This window comes from Pongo abelii, chromosome 12, assembly GCF_028885655.2.
Source record: "Pongo abelii isolate AG06213 chromosome 12, NHGRI_mPonAbe1-v2.0_pri, whole genome shotgun sequence".
NCBI lineage: Eukaryota > Metazoa > Chordata > Mammalia > Primates > Hominidae > Pongo > Pongo abelii.
The window spans coordinates 38481093-38501713 of NC_071997.2; the positions used below are offsets into that span (position 1 = coordinate 38481093).

Sequence of the window (20621 nt, forward strand, 5' to 3'; positions counted from 1 at the left end):
AAAAAATTAACACCAAACATTTCCAAACTGGTTATGCTATCACAACTTCAAATAACCTTTGAAATTTAAACTTCTTACATAAATAAATCAATTCAAATGTTAAAATTAATTGATGTAGGCCGAACCTGCCAACCAGCAATAGATAAAAGAATGAATATCCATGTTGATGGGAGGTCTATGATTTGGGAAAGTCCACATCTTCCAAATAGTTTGTAAACAAAGATTACCTGGCTCTCAGGAACTCCTATAAAATAAATGTCCAATTAGAAGACCGTGATGTGTTTTACTATTATATTATCCAAGACAGTAGCCATAATTCAAGCAACAAATTGTTTCACAAGATTGCCCATATGAGCAGATACACATTACCCATGATACTGAAGGAGCATTGGTGGGTAATCTCAGGCATCTGGTTACAGATGCTTCCAGAGCATGTCCTGCATGCCAATGAGACCACCTGTGCAAGAGTGCAAAGGTGGGACACAGACAGGAATCTAAACCTCCAGGACTCTGAGCACAAGTGGGCTGCACACATTCTGCTTATTCTGCTTAATGTTTATTCTGTGGTGGATTGAGCCTTATACTTACTGAAGGAGAGTTGCTAGTGTAATGGTAGAAAGAAAATTTCTTGATTGTATATTCCCAACTTGGGAAATGAAGCAAAATTAACACTTGGTCCTGCTTCCAAAAATGACTAAGTATTGCAAATACCACATTCATGGAAAAAGACACTGTACCTTAAAATGAAACCCATAAAAGTTCATTCCACCTGGTTCTGGTGGATGAAATAAGTATAATTGTGCTTATTTCTTTGGATTAGATACAAAAGGAAAGGTTGGTTGAGTATGGGGCCAGGAGGCCACCTCAGTACTGCAGCAATCCATTGCTTTTACATATTCACATGATCAGAATTTCCCACAGAATATTTTCAAGAATGCAAATTCTATGAGAATTCTGCTTTGTTAAAACAAAAAATAAAAGGACTTGGAAGTGCTAACAACTAGTTTCTTTTCTTAAGGATTCAAAATCCCACTGATGAACTTAACACTCTAAGACATTCTGCAGGAAGGAAACTTGTTTCACTATTTCCCAGGAGGTCGTCAAGTTCATGTCCCTATGCAGTCCACTTTTTTCAGAACACTGATTAACAAGATACAGAAATACATTTCTCTAGATATTTTAATATATGTTTATTATGTTCTCTAATAATGAAGAAAGGAGAATTAACATTTATTCAATTTCAACTACATGAAAGGCATTACACAATGAGAATTTATGTACTTTTGCATTTGTTATGTCACCTTCATCCCAAATACTTCTTTAATCTCAATGCATAAGTTCTTTTCTGTAAACTAATATGTCTGATCCTGAAACGATTCCTTTTTTCCTTCCAAATTGAACACAGAACCTCAATGTGTACAGCAAGATTAAATGTCCCATGTATACCCCAACTTAATCTAAAGTTTCCAAATTTAGTAGACTTCTACAGGTACGTGAGAGTTCTTCATGCTGATATTTCAAAAATAATCCCATGAATGAAAAAATACTACATAAAATTCTGGTTTTTGAAGGTTTTCACTGTAAAATTATTCAAGAAAACTCAGTATAGAAAGTTCCTTGAAACCATTGTTTTGAATTTTCTTCAATATAATAGTCTCACTTCTAATTGTACAAAACAATATTTTGAAGAAAATGAAGCAATATATGACACATTACCCATTATATTCACTATTAATTTAACGGGTAATATGGTTGTTAGAACATGGAGTAGAAAAAAGACTATTTAGGTATAAATCTCAGCCCCAACAGTTATTGATTATTTTATTTTTATCAAATTACTTAATCTTGTAATGACTTCACCTTCCACATCTAGTAAACAGAGGCAATATTATCTATTTTATGTGGTTGCTATGAAGATTAAATAAATAAGGTACATAGAGTAACTTGTTAGCATGTTTTATGTTAGCTTAGCTTATTTTATATCATTCTAATCAACAGCAGTAAGATGATAACCCTTATTATGAGTCATAAAACAGCATTTTTAAAATTTTAAATAGGATTGACCATATCCATCCCAATTCCCAATGGCAAAGGTTGAGAAAAACTTTTCTACTATGGAAAGGAGTTCAACACTATTTAACATCCTGGAAGTTGATGGAATCCCTTTGCCAGTATTATCAAAAGAAATGTGGAATAAAATCTCTAATTTCCAAGCCAGACCTGATGACCTTTTTCTGGTAACTTACCCAAAGTCAGGTAAGAGTATCAAAACATAAAAATATTCAATATTTGCACGTGAAATCAATGCATAGTCTGTGTTGATCAAAGAAGCATGATTGGGATTTGGGGAGAAGCAATTCCTCATTATGGATATCCATTCTTTGGTGTTGGAGGACATTTAGTATTCCTGATATCTAGGGCAACGTTTTCCAATAGCACTCTCTCCAGACAACAGGAAAGATTTCTAGATACCTTGGGAGTGTGGCAGATAATGCCCCCATTCCAGATGCAATAACATACATCAACTATAAGGACAATAAATTGAAAGACATATGGCTTTTTTAAACATTAACCCTCACTCAGGCAGCCTTCTAAAAACATGTCATACTCCAAATATTAATATATTATCCCAGATATTCAACACAAATTGATCTTTCTAATCCTCTAAAGTTCTTGGAGAATGTCAATCATGAATTTTCTGCTCTGTACCAAATAAGTCTTATTCAGAGAAGCACAAAGATTTATCTTGATTTAAAGTGCCTTAGATTTCTAATTTTTCTCTGAAAGTCTTTAGACTCGAATACATCCTAGTAACAATGGGCACACCTAAGGCCCAGAACTTGATTTTCATAGGCCATTCTCCATCAAAAGAAATCACAGATATTAGGAGAATTGATGTTCCCTCTCCGGGGAATGGAATGTGCAAGGTGAATCTACTACATCTTTCTTTGGGAGGAGTGAGTAAATGCTCAAAAATTAATGGGGGCATGTAGAAGAACATAAGAACCAATGTGAAGGGGCTCACAATGGCCACATCTGGGACAGTTTGAGTATCCTAAAGAATGATCTCTAACTTACCGGGAGAACGTTAAATAAAAACCTCCTTGCCAGCCATGCTGAAGGGACAATATTAGATTTGTACTCTAGTGATAATCAAAAGGAAAACTGGACAAAATATATAAAACCACCGTTTTTTACATGGGATGACAATTGTCTCAGTCTTCAGTCTGAAGATGCTTTCTGAACAGGGTTTAGTTACAGAGAACTGAAGAAACTCGCAGCAGACTCAATGAGTTCAGCAGCCAGACATAGGAGTTCTGGAAGGTTGAGGTGGCTGCAATTTGCAGGGAAGAGTACCAGAGGGAAAGAAACTACACAAATAAATACCTTTATATATCTGTAGAGAAGACCCATTAAGTCTATTGTTGAATGGTAGACTGCACTTGCATAGAGCCCAGCTCCATGAAATCAGGCAAGGAACTACCAGAAAACTATTAGCTATATAGTTATTAGAGATTGTACAAGGCTGAGAGACTTTTGTGCTCCAAGCAGCATATCATGAGCAGAATTTTGGTCCCCGTGACATTAGTCCTCTGTTATTACATTCTGTGGTTATTTCATATTACATGCCCAAAGGGATTTTGCAGCTGCTATTAAAGTGCTTAATCAGCTGATATTAAAATGATCTTGGACTATCTGGATGGACCCAGTAGAATCACATGAGCTCTTCAAAACAAAAGAGGAAGTCAGAGGGATGTACCAGAGGAGAAAGCCTGAGAAATTTAAAGCATAATAAAAGTTCAATGCATGATTATTGATTTAAAGATGAGAGAGAAAGTATCAAGGAAACAGTTATCTCAATACTACATCCACGAGAAACTGAATTCTGTTGACATCTAGGAGCTTGGCAAAACACCCTGAAGTCCCAGATGAGAATGGCAGCCCTAGCTAACACCTTGATTTTAACCTAGTGAGACCCTAAACAGAGGACCAGCCATGTTAAGCCCAACTTCTAACCTACAGAAACTGTGACCTAATATTCAGGTGTTGTTTTAACTTATTAAGTTTGTGGTAATTTGTTACAGCAGCAATAGAACACAAATACACTGCTAGAAGAGATTCCCCTCATTGAATACCCTGGAAATTTAGTAAAAATCATAGGTTGTACTTTGTAGTAGGGTTAAACAAACTCTAGAGAAAAATCTACTTTAAACCAACCATAACAAAGAGAATCCCTAAAATGACAAGCAACTTAACTGCCTAACAGTTAAATGCCTAAACAGAAGGCCAAAAATGAAAGAGAGAAAGAGAGGAAGGAAGGAAGGAAGGAAGGAAGGAAGGAAGGAAGGAGAAGAAATCTATCATGCAAGAAACTTACATTCAAAAAAAAAATCTGGCATCTAATATTTCTCAGAACGCCATGAAGCAGGAAAACATTACTCTTAACCAAAATACTCTGAGAGTAGAAATAAAAGATAGTCAAAAAACCCCAAAAGACTTACAGAGCTAAAACGTACAGTATCTGAAATAGAAAAAAGACAACTGAATGGAATTAAAAGTATATTATAAACACTGTGAATAAAACATACAATAATTTGAAAAAATAGCAAAAAGTCTTATGCACTGAAACAAAGAATGAAAAAAAAATAAAGACAGCTTCAGTGACCTGTGGAACAAAATCAAAGCAGTCTAATTAAAGTTCCACAAAGAGAAGGAATGCAATAAATTGTTTTTTAAAGTAATGGCCAAAAGTTTACCAAATTTAATGAAAACTATGAACTCACAGGTCCAAGAAAGTCAATGAACCTTAATCAGGAAATGCACACACATACATACAAACACCAAACCTGCCATAATCAAATTGCTAGAAACCAATGGGAAAATGTTAAAAGAAGCCATTGAGAAAAACATGTATTGCATATGGAGAAACAATATTAAAAATAACCATAGGCCTCTCTTCTAAAATAAGGCAAACAAGGAGACAATGAATGCCCTATTAAAGTGGGGGAAAAAACTTTTCAATCTAGAATACTATAGGCACAGTAAAAATAATATTTTAAAATATTACTTAAAAATGAAGGTCAAACAAGGCCATTTTCTCAGACAGCCGAAAGCTGAGAGAATGTGTTGCCAGCACAGCTGCACTAAAACCAAACCAAAACTAAACAAAAGTTATGTTAAAGAAATTTGTTCAGTGTGACAGAAAATGATAGTAGATAAAAACTTGGATCTATTACACAAAAGAATAAGAAGTCTCAGAAAAAATAATAACATGGAAGAATATAATAGACAATTTTTCATATAAATTTTTAAAGGAAAATTGATTATTTAAAGCAAAATTTAAAACAATGTGTTATAGAGTTTATAACATAAGTACAAGTAAGTTTCATGACCAAAATAAGGCTCAAACGGAAGAGGGAATAAAAATATACTGTTGTAAAGTTCTTACATAACCTATGAAATATTACAATATTAATTAAACATAGACTATGATCAGATAATAGAGATATGTAGTGTAAACCCTAGAGTACCTGCCAGAAAAATAAAACCAGGAGGTATTGCCAGAAATGCCAAATGGAATTCTAAAAAACAGTCAATCCAAAAGAGGCAGGAAAAGAGTAACAAAGGAACAAACTGGGAATATAGAAAATAAATGGCAAGGTGGTAGATTTACAACCAATTTTGCAGATAATTGTAGAGTAGTCCCCAATTATTTGCAAAAGGTACATTTCAACACCCACACTGAATGCCTGTAACCAGATGCTACCATTATATACACTATGTTTTTCCTGTACGTACATACCTATGATGATGAAGTTGAATTATAGATTAGAAATGGTAAGATACTAACAATAAATAACAATAAAATGAAACATTTCTAGTAATATGCAGGATCACTAGTCTTGCACTTTGGGGCCATTATTACATAAAATAAGTGTTGTTCGAGCACAAGTCCTACAATACCATGACAATCTAATATACTAGATAGCTATAAGCAACTAATGAGCAGGTAACAGACAGAATAGACAAAGGAATGATTTGCATCCCAGGAGGAATGGAGATGGTGGCCCAAGATTTCATCATGTTACTTAGAACAACATGAAATTTAAAACTTATGAATTGTTTTTCTTTGGAATTTTCCACTTAATGTTTTCAGACCATGATTGGCCACAAATAACTGAAACTACAGAAAGCAAAACTGAATAAATGAGAACTGTTTCATTAAAATAAATTTTATAAACACCACCAATTAGAGAGGACTTTACACATAAAACCATGATAGGCTGAAAGTAAAAGAATAGGAAAATATACCATACAAATAATAAATATAAACTAGCTAAAATAACCATATTATAACAAAGCAAGAATTTTACTAGGGATAGGAAAAAATTTCATAATGATAAAAATGTTAATTCATCAAGACACAATAATCCTATATATTTATATACTAAATAATAGGGCTTCCAAATACATAAAGCAAATTTGTGAAAATTAAAAGGAGAAATAGACAAATTCATAGTTACAATTAAAAATTTTAATACTTCTCATTCAGTAATTGCTAGAACATGTTTAAAAAAGTAAGAATTTAGAAGACCATAACCATATTATCAACCAGCATGGCTTAAATACATTTTTAGAATACTCTACCCAACAGTACCAGAACCCACATTCTTTTCAAGTACACATGAAACATTTAAAAATATAAATCAGAAGATGAGATTTAAACAAAAATTCTCAAGTAAATCTGAAATGATTAAAATTATACAGAACACTTTTTAAAATACATGTTAAATTAGAAATCAACAACAGAAAGTTACCCACAAATATTTAGAAATTGAGCAATATAATTCTGAATAACATATGACTGCTAAGGATATTAGAAAATGTTATGAATGAAATAATAACAAAAACATAGCATATTAAAATTTGTGAGAAGTAAAGTAGCTCTTAAAGAGAAATTTTTAAAATAAGTTTTTAACATTTTATATATGTAGGTATATGAAAGATCTAAAATAAATAATCTGAAGTTCCAACATAACAAGCTTTTAAAAAGTAGAGGAAATTAAGCTCAATTTAGCTTAATTTCCTCTACCTGATAAGGGAATTTCCTCTACCTGATAAGGGACATCTCTACAAAATCCACATTATTTAATCATTTAATGGAAACATCATAGATTTGTAAAATACTAAGGAGCTAATCGGAAATCATTTAACCTACTAAGTGAATTTAGTGAGGTCACAACAAGATACACAGTCGATATACAAAACTCTATTATCTTTCAACATTCCAGCAACAAACAATTGGAACATGACATTTAAAAAACACCATTGATAAAATAAATAGCCAGAAACATGAAATATTCAGAAATAAATTTAATGAAAACAGGGCAAGATTTGTAAATGAAAACACTATGAGGAGAAATTGTATAAGACTTAAATAAATAAAGAGACATACCATTACTATGGATCAAAAGAATTAATATTTTTAAGATATCAACTGTTTCAAAATTAATCTATATATGTAATTCAATCTCAATCACAAATTGAAAAACAGATTATAAGATTTATATGGAAATGTAACTGTCCTATAATAGCCAATTTTTTAAAATTTTACTTTAAGTTCAGGGATACAAGTGCAGAATGTTCAGGTTTATTACATAGGTATACATATGCCAGGGTGGTTTGCTGCACCTATCAACCCATCATCTAGGTTTTAAGCCCTGCATGCATTAGTTATTTGTCCTAATGCTGTCCCTCCCCTCGATCTCCACCCCCGACTGGCCCCAGTGTGCTTTGTTCCACTCTCTGTGACCATGTGTTCTCATTGTTCAGCTCCCACTTATGAGTGAGAACATGTGGTGTTTGGTCTCCTGTTCCTGTGTTAGTTTGCTGAGAATGATGGCCTCCAGCTTCATCCATGTCCCTGCAAAGAACATGATCTCATTCCTTTTTATGGTTGCATAGTATTCCATGGTGTATATCCACCACATTTTCTTTATCCAGTCAATCATTAATGGGCTTTTGGGTTGGTTTCATATCTTTTCTATTGTAAATAGTGCTGTAGTAAACATACATGTGCATGAGTCTTTATAGTAGAATGATTTATATTCCTGTGGGTGTACACCAGTAATGGGATTGCTGGGTCAAATGGTGTTTCTGCTTCTAGATCCTTGAGAAATTGCCACACCATCTTCCACAATGGTTGAATTAATTACATTCCTACCAACAGTGTAAAAGAATTCCTATTTCTCCACAGCCTCCCCAGCATCCATTTTTACTTAACTTTATGATAATCACCATTCTGACTGGTGTGAGATGATATCTCATTGTGGTTTTGATTTTCACTTCACTAATGATCGGTGATGTTGAGCTTTATTTCATATGTTAATAGCCAATTTTTTTATAAAAATAGTGAAGTGGCAGGGTTTACATTAGCTGATTTTGTGACATTTAACTCAGTTTCAGCATTCAAAACAGTGTGGTATTGGTGTAAGGACAGACATAAAAGATTGACCCTTACTTGGTGCCATAGGCAAAAAAGTCACCTTGCAAAGGCATCAGACCCCAAAACATAAAAATTAAATCTATAAAACTATGGAAGTTTAGATAGGAGAACAGTTTCAAACTTTAAGTTAGGCAACACTATTTTGGGAAAAAATGGAAAACATTAACCTTTATGATTTGGATTTCATGTAAGTTCAATATAAATTGGACTTCATCAAAATTAAAACTTCTATTCTTCTAAAGACTCTGTTAAGAAAATAGCAACACATGACACAGATGAAAAGAAAATATTCACAATACATATATTTCTCCATACAAAGAACTGTTACTACAACAACAACAACAAAAGAAGGTATTAAAGTGTGCAAAAGATGTGAAAAAAATCACCAAAAAATTCCATACTACTAACCAATAAACACAGAATAAGACACTCAACATCATTTATCATGAGAAAATGTTAATTAGTACTACGATGAAATACCACTAAACACCAATTCAAATGACTAAAAGCTTGGAAATACTAAATGTGGATGATGACACTGAGCAACCGAAATTCGCATGCACCGTTGGGGAGGATATAACATGTTCAACAGTTTCTTATAAAGTTAAACATGCACCTACCATGCAAGCCAGCAATTCCAATCCTAGAGATTTACCCCCCAAAAATAAAAAATCTATGTTCATCCAAAAACTTGTACATAAATGTTATCGCAGATTTATTTTTAAAAAGTCCAACACTGGGAAAAAAACCTAATTTTTATTATCATATAAATGAATAAACAAATCATTACTAATCCATAAAATTTAGTTGTTCTCAATAATAAAAAGGAATGAACTACAGGTATATACAAGAACATGAGTTAATCATAAAATAATGTGTGGAAAAATTCTGACGCATGATGAAATACCATATGATTTCATTTGTATGAAATTCTACAATGTGTAAAACTAATTTATACCGACAAAAAATAGATAAGCAGTTCTGTGGAGTCAAAAGTGAGGAAAGAAATGATAGATTGCAATAGACACAAGGCTCTAATCTTGACTATGGTAATGGCTACATACATTTGTCAAATTTCATTAAACTATACGTTTAAAATGGATTCATTCTCTTCTCTGTAATTTTTACCACAATTAAATTTATTTCTAAAAACATGATTCCGTAATGATGGCAAAAAGAAAAAGAAAGAAAAACCTATTTATCACGGTTGAAGATAACTATTATTAATCTCTTAGCCTAAAGAAGAAGTAATTAAGAAGAAGAATTTAGAGGAATTGCAGTTCTTCCCTAATTTATGAGGGAAAGTTCTTCTTTATATGATGATCTACCTAATAAAAAGAGGAGAAATGATGGGATTAAAAAATAAACAATTTGCAATCCACAATAAAAATAAGGTCGAATAGTATCTTTAGTGAATGGATCCTAAAATAATTAGATAAAATCTGAGGGAAACTGGCTGGTCACATGGTACTGAAATGTCACCATACAGTTTAATTCCTAAAAGCAAATGGAAATATGGACTTTTACAATGAGCAATCTGGTGGTCACCTACGAAACTGAATAATGAAAAGTAGCATACTAGTAGTGGGGAAATCTGACATATGTACTTCTTAGCATGGTGTATAATAAAGTACCAAGAAATCTGAGAAATCTGCCAAAAATTTTTGGCCTGAGAAATCAGCCAAAAATGTTCACCAGAACCTAACCAAGGCCCAATTTCCAGTCTATGGCAAATAGAGGATCAAAAATGTACTATGAGGAAACAATTAGACAAATCTGGAATGTAAGGAATACTAGGGGAAAACTGGCTGATCTGTTAAAAAATTAGTGTCAAAGAACAAAAATCAATGTCATAAAAAGTCAAGAAACAGATTTTGGCAAGGCTGTGGAGAAATAGGAATGCTTTTACACTGTTGGTGGGAATGTAAACTAGTTCAACTATTGCAGAAGACTGCAGAGATTTCTCAAGGATCTACAACCAGAAATACCATTTGACCCAGCAATCCTATTACTGGGTATATACCGAAAGGAATACAAATCATTCTATTATAAAGATACATACACACATACATTTACTGCAGCACTATTCACAGTAGCAAAGACATGCAACCAACCCAAATGCCCATCAATGATAGACTGGATAAAGAAATTGTGGTACATATACACCATGGAATACACCATGGCATACTATGCAGCCATAAAAAAGGAATGAGATCATGGCCTTTGCAGGGACATGGATGGAGTTGGAAGGGAAACTAACACGAGAACAGAAAACCAAAGGCTACGAGTTCTCACTCATAAATGGGAGCTGAGCAATGAGAACACATGGACACAGGGAGGGGAACAATACACACACAAGACTGTCAGTGGGGAAGGGAGGGAGAGCATCAGGATAAATAGCGAATGCATGCCAGGCTTAATAACTAGGTGATGGTTTGACACGTGCAGGAAACCACCCTGGCACACATTCTGCACAGGTATCCTGAAACTTACAATAAAATATTTTTTAAAAAAAAAAAAAAGAAAGAATATGGGGGGATGATTCATGATTCTAAGCTGAGACAAAAAGGGGCAGCAAAAGTAATGTAGCCTATAAATCTTAATTGGGAAAAAAGAGATTAATAACATTATGAGACTAATGGGAAAAATTTAATATGGCTTGAGCATTCTATATTATTAAGCATTTACTACAAACTAGATGTGATGAGAAACAGGAACCATGATAAAAGAATGTCATGTCAGGAGATACTGGATTTTTAGGCATGCAGTGTCATAATATATGAAATATAGAAATGATTCACTCAAACATGGTTGATGAGAGATTAAATAATAAAAAGATGATAGGTAGATCATCAATACATAGAGAAATAGGAGAGAGAGAAAGAGAGATATGTAGGTTTAATACAACAGTTTTTCTTTCTGCCTTGACAACATTGATCAAATTTCAAAGTGCTCTCATGATGCTGCCTCTCTTTAAAACATTCAATAACTTAGGATGAAAGTTCAGTTGAATAAAATCAAAGAATTATTTCAAATATTTTCAGGTACAACATGGATGCAAGAAATTTTAGACATGATTAAAAATGATGGTGATGTGGAGAAATGCAAAAGAGTCAATACTCTGGAAAGATACCCATTCCTTGAAGTGAAATTTCCCCATAAAGAAAAATCAGGTGAGTAATATGCACCAAGACAGAAAGGAGTTTCACTTGAAGGTTCCAGGCAATGTGTGCTGTCTTTGACAGAGCTTCCATGGTAGCAAGAAGTAGCCTGTATCTTTCATGAGGTGAAATTATTCATAGGCCAATGAGTCAAACCCTAGATTGGGTCTTCAGGGCTTCCTCCTGTTCTTAGCTGGTGGCCGTTAGTTTCCCAACAAGATTTTCTTTCTGTTTCTTGTATTTCTCCTTCCCAATGTTATGATGAAGAACACTCCCTCTACTTTGGATTCTACTTTCTGTGTTTGAATCAGTGGAAACGCCATAAATTAGCAATCAGCTACTGAAAAAGGACTGGTGTGATTTCTGAAGAAAAAGGAGGAGAAGTAGGGGGGAAATACCATGGACATTCCCAGAATTAACTGTGGGAGCTGAAAAGCTTCCTTCATAGTGTAAAACCCAGTGAGTAACATGAAATAAAGAAAGACCTCCTAGAAGGCTTTCAGAAGGAAAAATGTTCTACATGTCCTTGTGTATAGACAGCTACTGTCTCCAATGGAAAAAAAGTGAAAAGAAATTAAATCACTCTTTAGATTCAGACACAAATGTAAATTCAAAACTTTTCCAAGGATGGCAGCCTATTGTAAAAGGATAGGTGTGATTTCTGAAAAAGAGAGAGAGGGTGGGGGGTGAAAAGAACAACCAGATATGTTATGAACATTTCCAGACTCAGTTGAAGATGGTAAAGAGCTTTCCTGAAAGTCTAAAAGCTGAGAGAATAAGAGGAAATAAGCAAAATTCTCCTACAAGGTTAGGCAGGATTGGATTCTTTGCCTGTCCTTGTGGATAGACAATTATTATTTCCAATGAATATAAAAAAAATGTAATCACTCTTTAGACAAATAAACAAGTGAAATTCAAGTATTTTGGCAGAGTGATAAGAATAAGGAATATAAATTGTTTTTTGCTAGATTTGGAGATTGCTCTTGAAATGTCCTCACCACGACTGATAAAAACACATCTCCCTTCACATCTGATTCCACCATCTATCTGGAAAGAAAATTGCAAGGTAAAAAGAGCGGGCTTTTCAAACTTCTCTTAGCTTGGTGATATAAAGCATACAAATGAAGATATCTTTCAAAATAATATACCTTGAAAAATATTTTTCAAAGTGTATTTTTCTTAGACATGAAGTTCTCAAAATCAAGGATTACATATATTTGAAATCTACAAACATTCGTGTTTTCTAAAATTCTGTTTCCTCTAATCCTATTTTATGAAAAATTCTTGGTCAAATTTTCCAAAATTGAGTTTGTGTTGCTACAGAATCATAGTGGATTGGGAGCTAGAATAGAAGGAAACAGATTTAAAAATAAAACCCTGTTGTTTTGCTCTGCCAAAGTACTAGAAGGTACTCTCCTGGCCTCAGAAGCAGAAGTATAGAATCTGCTCTTCATCAAGGCTTCTATGCCTCCTTAATCTACTCCGTAGACTAAGCTCAAATCTGTCCTCATTTTTATACCCATCGCCTCCATATCTGATCTCTCGCAAAGTCTAGTTCATTCTCTAGTTCCTTCTAATCTGTGCATTACACTGCATCACTACCACCTGTACCTAAGTTAGCTCACTGCTCTCTTTTACCTCCCACTTTGTCGGCCTGCCTCTAGATCTGCCCCCTCCAACCCCTCCTCTCTGTAGCCTCTAATCTTCCTAAACACAAATCTGACTAAGGCATTTCCTTGCTATAAACACTTCCACAGGTGGATGAAGATCCTTCCAAATCCTCTATATGACTCTCATGCCCCTGACCCTCTGCACCCTGCTCCAGCTCATGCCCAGTGTCTTCCCATTCCCCAATCCTCACTACAGTCATCCTGAAATCCTGTAGGTCCTTTCACACACAGAGCATCCCCACACCTTCCCACATGCTCCTGTCTGACACAAGTATCCCCTCATCTTTACCAGAATAATTCCCACTAGTTCTTTTGGTCTGCATATAGAGACCACCTATTACAAAGTCTCCCTGACTTCAAAGGATGGGATGAGTTTCATGTATATGTATTGGTTTCTGTGTGCATGTGTTTGCCCCATCATTATGATCACCACACTGCACTGTAATTTTCTGTCTTCCTGCCTCTCTGATAGACTGTGCGCTCCTGAAAGACAGAGACTTAGTCTTGTCTAACTTTTCATTCTAAACAGTGTCTGGCACATAGGAGGGGTTAACTTGTCTGCTCCGCACTTTTCGATTGACTGATCCTAAAATCCCAAACATCACATTACCATGCCCCTCTCCGTAATTTGCCCATTTCCCAGAGAGAAGCCAAGAGCAACTACGTTAAGTAAATAAATATATATACAGAAAACCATTCCAAGCTTTGAGAAACACTGTCTGAGTCATTCCTCAGTGCAAGACTCATCAATAAATCTAGGAAGAAGCTCTGGGACTCGGTCCTTCAATTTATATGACCAGGCCTGACTACATCATATACTAAGCATATATTAGTGGAAGTCCCTCAAATTCTCTAAATCTCAGTTATTTTAACAATTAATGAAGGATAATACCTGTTCTCTCCTTATCTAGCATTAACATTTATAGGAAACAAATGAGATGGTATTCACAAAAATGGTTTCTCACTCCCTAATCTTTCTCCAGTTGTGAATCTGGAAAATTCCTTTCAACTCATTGAGATGCAGATGAAACTCACCATTTCATGTCTCCTTCCCTGAATCCCCAGGAATGCTCTGTCATTTCTTGCTTCTGTGACTACACAGCATATCATATAAAATTTCAATCAATATTGACAGTGCTGTCCTAATGTTGTGTTATCTTCCTATGTCATGTATAACCACTCTAAGATCAGGCGCTCTCTTTTGTCTTTGTATTTTCCATGGCCATCAGGGTTTCAGTGTTATTGGACTTCCAGACCACCACGTGCAGTCGCAAAAGTCATACACTGCCGAACCACAGACACTGTCGTTCCCATAGGTCACAGTGCACAATCTTAGACATGTTCAACTGCAGATTCAAATTAGAATTCTAATTCAAAATAGAATTAGCAGTCATGGTCCCTCATCCTCTTACTAAAGAGATCATATCTTCCACTGTATTTAATATTTTAAATAATAACTAACGTATATAACATTATGAACTTACAGGCTGTAGTTATCATTGTAGTGGAACATTCTCCTAGAGATTTCCCCTTAGTCTTATTTTTCTCTCCCCGACTTACTTCCCTCTCCTTGATTTCAGATTATCTATGTGGCCAGAAATGCCAAGGATTGCCTGGTGTCTTTCTACCACTTTCACAGGATGGCTTCCCTATTGCCTGATCCTCAGAACTTTGAGGAATTTTATGAGAAATTCATGTCAGGAAATGGTGAGTGCTAATTGATTCTGGTACCCTTTTTCAGGAGATTCTAACAATAAACACCTATTGAATCTAGAGGAAAATATGCCGAAGGCCATTCTGAGTCAGGAGGTTCTATCTTGGGGTCCTGGGACTGGGGAAGTCACATAGAAGAGATATTTTTCCAATATTGAATACAAATGAGGTCATCTGGGGTCATAAGTATGGGAACAAAGGTAAAAAGTTCCAAGTCCTTGACTTGAGTTTCAAACAATCAACTTTAAAATAAGAAGAGGAAACATTTCTTTTGGAAAGACCTGGCAGTGGGAAGGCCTGAGATGATTTTCAGCTGGTTTGACTTAGCAGTGTTATTGGATTGCCAGGCTGTGATGTGCAGTCACAAAACTCATAAACTGCACAGCCACAGAGAGTGCCTTTCCCATAAGTCATAGTCACATATACCATAAGTCATAGTGCACAATCTTAGACATGTTCACCTCCACACTGTTCAAATTAGAATTAGCAGCCATGGCCCCTTATCTACTTACTAACAAGATCATACCTTCCAGAACACCAGTGAACCCTGTTAGGGCCATATTTTCAAAAAAGCAATTGACTAAATTGACCACGTGTCAAACAAGATGGGCAAGAATGTCAAACCCTTCACAGAAGAAGAATGTCTCATGGAAACAGCAATTTCTAGACAGAAGAAGCTACCAGATGGCTACATAAGGTGATTTAGGATTTGAAGACCATCTTCACATATTTGTATGAGCATTAATGCAGAAACATGATTATAGTAGTAATAGTAGTGAGCAGAACCCAGACAAATGGATGAAAATAACATGGTGTCTGCTTGATTTCATTAATCTCTCAAATAATTAGACCTTCCATAGGTGAAATGGCTGTGTTGTGATGCTGAGGGCTCCCAGTCCTTGAGCAACCTAACTATCCTTGAGCAAGTGTGTCAGGGACCTGAGCTTCATTATAACCAATCCTGACCACAGCATTCGTATTCTTTTGAGGGAAACAATCAAAATGAAGTGACTTCTGCAACAAGACCTGATTAAAACAGATATCTGTGGAAAAGTCAATAAATAATAATTTCCATCAAGCAAGTCTCTCCACTGAATCAACAGAGATAACCTCATTAGGGCAATTTCTCTAGAAACAAATGAAATAAAAAAGGACTGATAGATGCAAATAAGGAAAACTACAAATCTAGATAAGGCTCCACATGGATAGATTTCCAATATTTATGCAGAGAAGTTTTGAGAGCAGGCAGAGTAGGAGGAAGCAGGGGTAGAGAAGAATCCAAGGTTCTTTTCTTATAGGATTCCTCTCAAGGCCTGGGTTGTGTTACTGTTTTTTGTGTTAATTTGGCTGGAGTGTAGCACCCATTTATTTAATCAAACACTAATCTAAGTGTTTCTGTGATGATATCGATATTGTAGTTGTGATTAACATCTATAATCAGTTGACTTTAAGAAAAGGAGATAATGTTAAATATTAATAACATGAGTGGGCCTTATGCAATGAGTTAAACTTCTTAAGAGAAAAAATGAAGGGTTCCAAAAGAAAGGATTCTGCCTCAAAGCTGTAATATCAAATCTTGCCTGAGTTTCTAGCGTTCCCTACAGATTTCAAACATGCCAAGCCCCACAATTGCAGGTGCCAATTTCTTAAAATAAACCATACATACATAATTTATATTATATATATACATATTATATATCCATTCCTTAAAATAAATCATATATGTGCACACATATATATTATGCATATATATAAAACATGCACAAACATACATATACATGCATGAGTCCCCTTTATACTTGGTTTCTCTTTCTACAGTTTCAGTCACCCATAGTCAACCCCAATCCAAAAATATTACAGCATTTCAAGAGAAAGAAGGATAGAGGGAGAGTACATTCACATAGATATGAATATATTACAGAATATTGTTATAATAGCTCTGTTTTATTATTAGTTTTATTGTTATTCATTCACAGTGCCTAATATATAAATCATAAATATGTATGTATAGAAAAAAACATATGCACTATTATATAATTTGGTACTATCTGTAGTTTCAGGCACGCACTGGGAGTCATGTGGTGTATCCCCTGTGCATAAGGGGAGACTTAATGTATTCTCCCCTGGATTTGCCTGTTGTTCTGTTTCTCTGGAGAACATGGATGACACGGATGCCAGTCAGCATGACACATGCCAGGGTTCAAGTCACCGCAAACTTACATCTCTGTTCATCCTGATTCAAAAGAGAGCATTTTACCCCCTTGCCCTCTTGTTATGTGGGCTTTTTATCTCTGGAGAATGTTTTCCATCATCCTTCAGACAAATCATCATGTCCGCTTAGCACAATGCTTGCAACATAGCTAATACTCAATAAAGATAACTACTGTGTTTATAATGACTACCCGGAATCAAACCAGGAAGCTGCCTATCAGGGACACTAAAACATCACTGGGATGAATTAAAAATATGATACTGGCTAACTCAGGTGTGAATTTATTCTCTTACCTACTGGTGAAAATAAAATCCATCCCACGTTTACCATGTAGATGCAGCCTCTGGTGTAAATAGAAGTTCTCCTCGAGGGCACCTTTCTTTCTGCTGCTGCTGTGTCTCTTTCAGAACAGGAACTTGCGAACTGCATAGCACAGCTATACAGGGAAAGCAGCAGGAGGACCCTACCCCTGTATCTGATGGCCTGCATTAGTAGTTGAATCTGAAACTAAGCACTGTTTACCATGAACAAGGGAAGTATTTTATTGCCTAATGTTTTAAGGTGTGTCTCAAGAAATCGTCAATGTGTGCTAAGTCACATATAATAAATGTGTACTCTAAATCTCTACTTTGCACCATAAATATGGACAAATTTTATCAGTAGAAAATTACTTCCACTTCATTAAGTAATGAGAATGAAAGTTACAAGAGCTTATTTCAAATGAGCGCTGATCTAGTTTACAGCCTTGGGTTTGTCCTGGTATTGGGAGCTAACAGAGCTCTGACGTCTTCTAGTTTTATTCGGGTCCTGGTTTGACCATGTGAAAGGATGGTGGGCTGCAAAAGACACGCACCAGATCCTCTACCTCTTCTATGAGGATATAAAAAGGGTAAGTGGCACTGAGACTTATAGGTCAGACCCAGAAACCCTCCTGACAATGTCATTCTGTCAAACAAGCTGTCACTTTAATTGGCCAAGTTCTTCTTCTTTCCTCCATCTTCACCAATGCCTTTTTCTTCCATGGTCAGAATCCAAAACATGAGATCCACAAGGTGTTGGAATTCTTGGAGAAAACTTTGTCAGATGATATTATAAACAGGATCATCCACCATACCTCATTTGATGTGATGAAGTATAATCCCATGGCTAACCAAACTGTGGTACCTTCTTACATATTGAATCATTCCATCTCAAAATTCATGAGGAAAGGTTGGTGGCATTTCTTTTACTTAACTCAATTCTAAAAAATTTTCTGCCCTATAGGCTAAAATAATTTTAAACCTATTTTTCAGGAAGAAGTGACACATTTCAGTTAAGTTATTAACCTCTGCTCCCTTCACCCTGCCTGTTTGCTGAAAGCCAATGTCAGTGGTTCTGAAACTTGAGTCACATTAGAACCCCTGGAGGCCTTGCTAAAGCTCTGATTGCTGGTCCACACTCTGAGATACTGATTCCACAAGTCCAAGAGTAGCTCTCAAATTTCCTTTTTCTCAAGTTCTCAGGTGATGCTGAGGGTGCTGGTCACTTTGATTACAATACCCAGCTCAACCAAGAATTCCCCCCTGAAGGCTTGTCCATCCTCTGGGCAGCTTAGAACACACATATTTAGTCTATCCCTGTTGTTCAGAACTCTAGCTTAGCACCTAGTACTTAAATTTGTAACTATTGGTATTCATGTCTGTCTCCAAAATAAGACAATAGGCTGTCCAGAAGAGAATGTTGTATTCAGTTTTGTTCTACTAGAACCTAGTATGGAGACTCATACCTCAAAAATACCTGTTGTGTGAGGGTGTGAATGAACAACACATTATTTCTGTCCTCAACAGGTAAACATTCTAGGTAGATGGAGAAATAGCTGTAAAAAGTTAATAACAAAAAAAATAGTGTGGGGGGCTATACTAATAACTCCCTAATACCAGTTCATCTGACTATATCAAAATTACCCTTCAAAACAGCGACCCCATTCCTGAAGTTTCCAATTAACTAGTTGCAAGTTAGAATCTAGAATTTGATATTATGATCAAGCATTTCTGGTTAATCTTCTTGTCAAAGGGTAGGAAACCAGTAGAAATAAAGCACTAGGATAATTTAGAGAAACAATTCATTAGTTCAGCATGTGTTGGGCTGCCATGGTACAACAGTTTGCAGAAGACCACTAGTATCTAAATGTCACTTCTGGTGGATTTACTCTTTAATTTCACCCAAAAAGAAACGTCTTCTCCAGTGAATGTTACTGACACCTTCTAAGACATTTCACTGTCCCTGGAAGAACAAGATAGGATGTACCCCAGCAAATCCATGATGATAATCAGCTGTAGACTTTGGGTTGGGTACACTAGAGCCTATTGTGAACAGGAGCAGAAGACTCAGCCCAAGCGGGGCACCTCAGTGCGGCCTGCAGGATTTGAAGAAGGAGTGTAAGGATGCTGTGTGCCTTGTGTTGGGAAGGCCAAGTGGAGTGGGAATGAGGGACCATTTATGTTGGGAAGATCAGGTGGAGTGGGGCTGAGGGACCCTCACTTGTGGGGAGATTATGTGGGTAAGCTTAGGAACAATTCACGGTAGAAAGGTTAGGTGGAATGTGTGCAGAGTCTGTCATGAACTTCTTTGATGTCCTACAGGGATGCCTGGAGACTGGAAGAACCATTTTACTGTGACTATGAATGAGAAATTTGATGAGTATTATGAGAAGAGGATGACAGGGGCCACACTGACCTTCTGCACAGAGATCTGAGAGCAACAACAACAACAAGAGGCAGATATTATACCAACTATTTTGCCTTTTGTTCTGTCTGTTGGGCAAGGCACTGTGACTGAATGTGGAGCTTATGAGCTTCAGTCCCTTTCTCCTAGAGTTGTGACTAGTCTGGCACAATATTAAAACATGATTTAAAATATCAATAAACCACCTACTCCAGTAAATAAAGTAAGAGGAATGGAGAGCAGACTCTGGCTACATGAGGATTTATTAAGAAGTACAGGTATGTTTCATTGTATATGACCAATAATGCAAGAGCAAACCATTGCATCATGCTTTCCCATGTGTGATCCCAAGTAGATTTCACAACAAAATGATGCATAGGTATTACAAGCCCCCATTATTAACAGAAAACACAATACCTAGGAATGGACATTTTATATTTTTATGGGTGAATAATAACTTCCAAGAGAGAAAAGCTGATAAGTAGGTTGCTACTGAAATTACTACCGAAAAAATCAATCAATTGAAAAACAATTGCTTTTCCAAATTTGACTTGTAACTAAGTTTTTAATTAAAATAGTTTGAATTAGAGAAATCAAGCAATGCGTACCCCTGAAAAAGATCCTTCCATGATATAAATAAAATTGCTTAATGTATC

At 35.6% G+C, this 20621-nt stretch overlaps 1 protein-coding gene across 1 annotated transcript; it reads left to right on the forward strand.

Moving 5' to 3' along the window:
• The first annotated feature begins 2084 nt into the window (after positions 1 to 2084).
• On the forward strand, positions 2085 to 19996 carry LOC100458007 (sulfotransferase 1C3). The gene is made up of 7 exons (XM_002811742.3): positions 2085 to 2256; positions 11551 to 11679; positions 12636 to 12733; positions 14918 to 15044; positions 18057 to 18151; positions 18291 to 18471; positions 19884 to 19996. The coding sequence occupies exons 1-7, from the start codon at positions 2085 to 2087 to the stop codon at positions 19994 to 19996; spliced, it is 915 nt and encodes a 304-aa protein (XP_002811788.3).
• Positions 19997 to 20621: the final 625 nt, after the last annotated feature.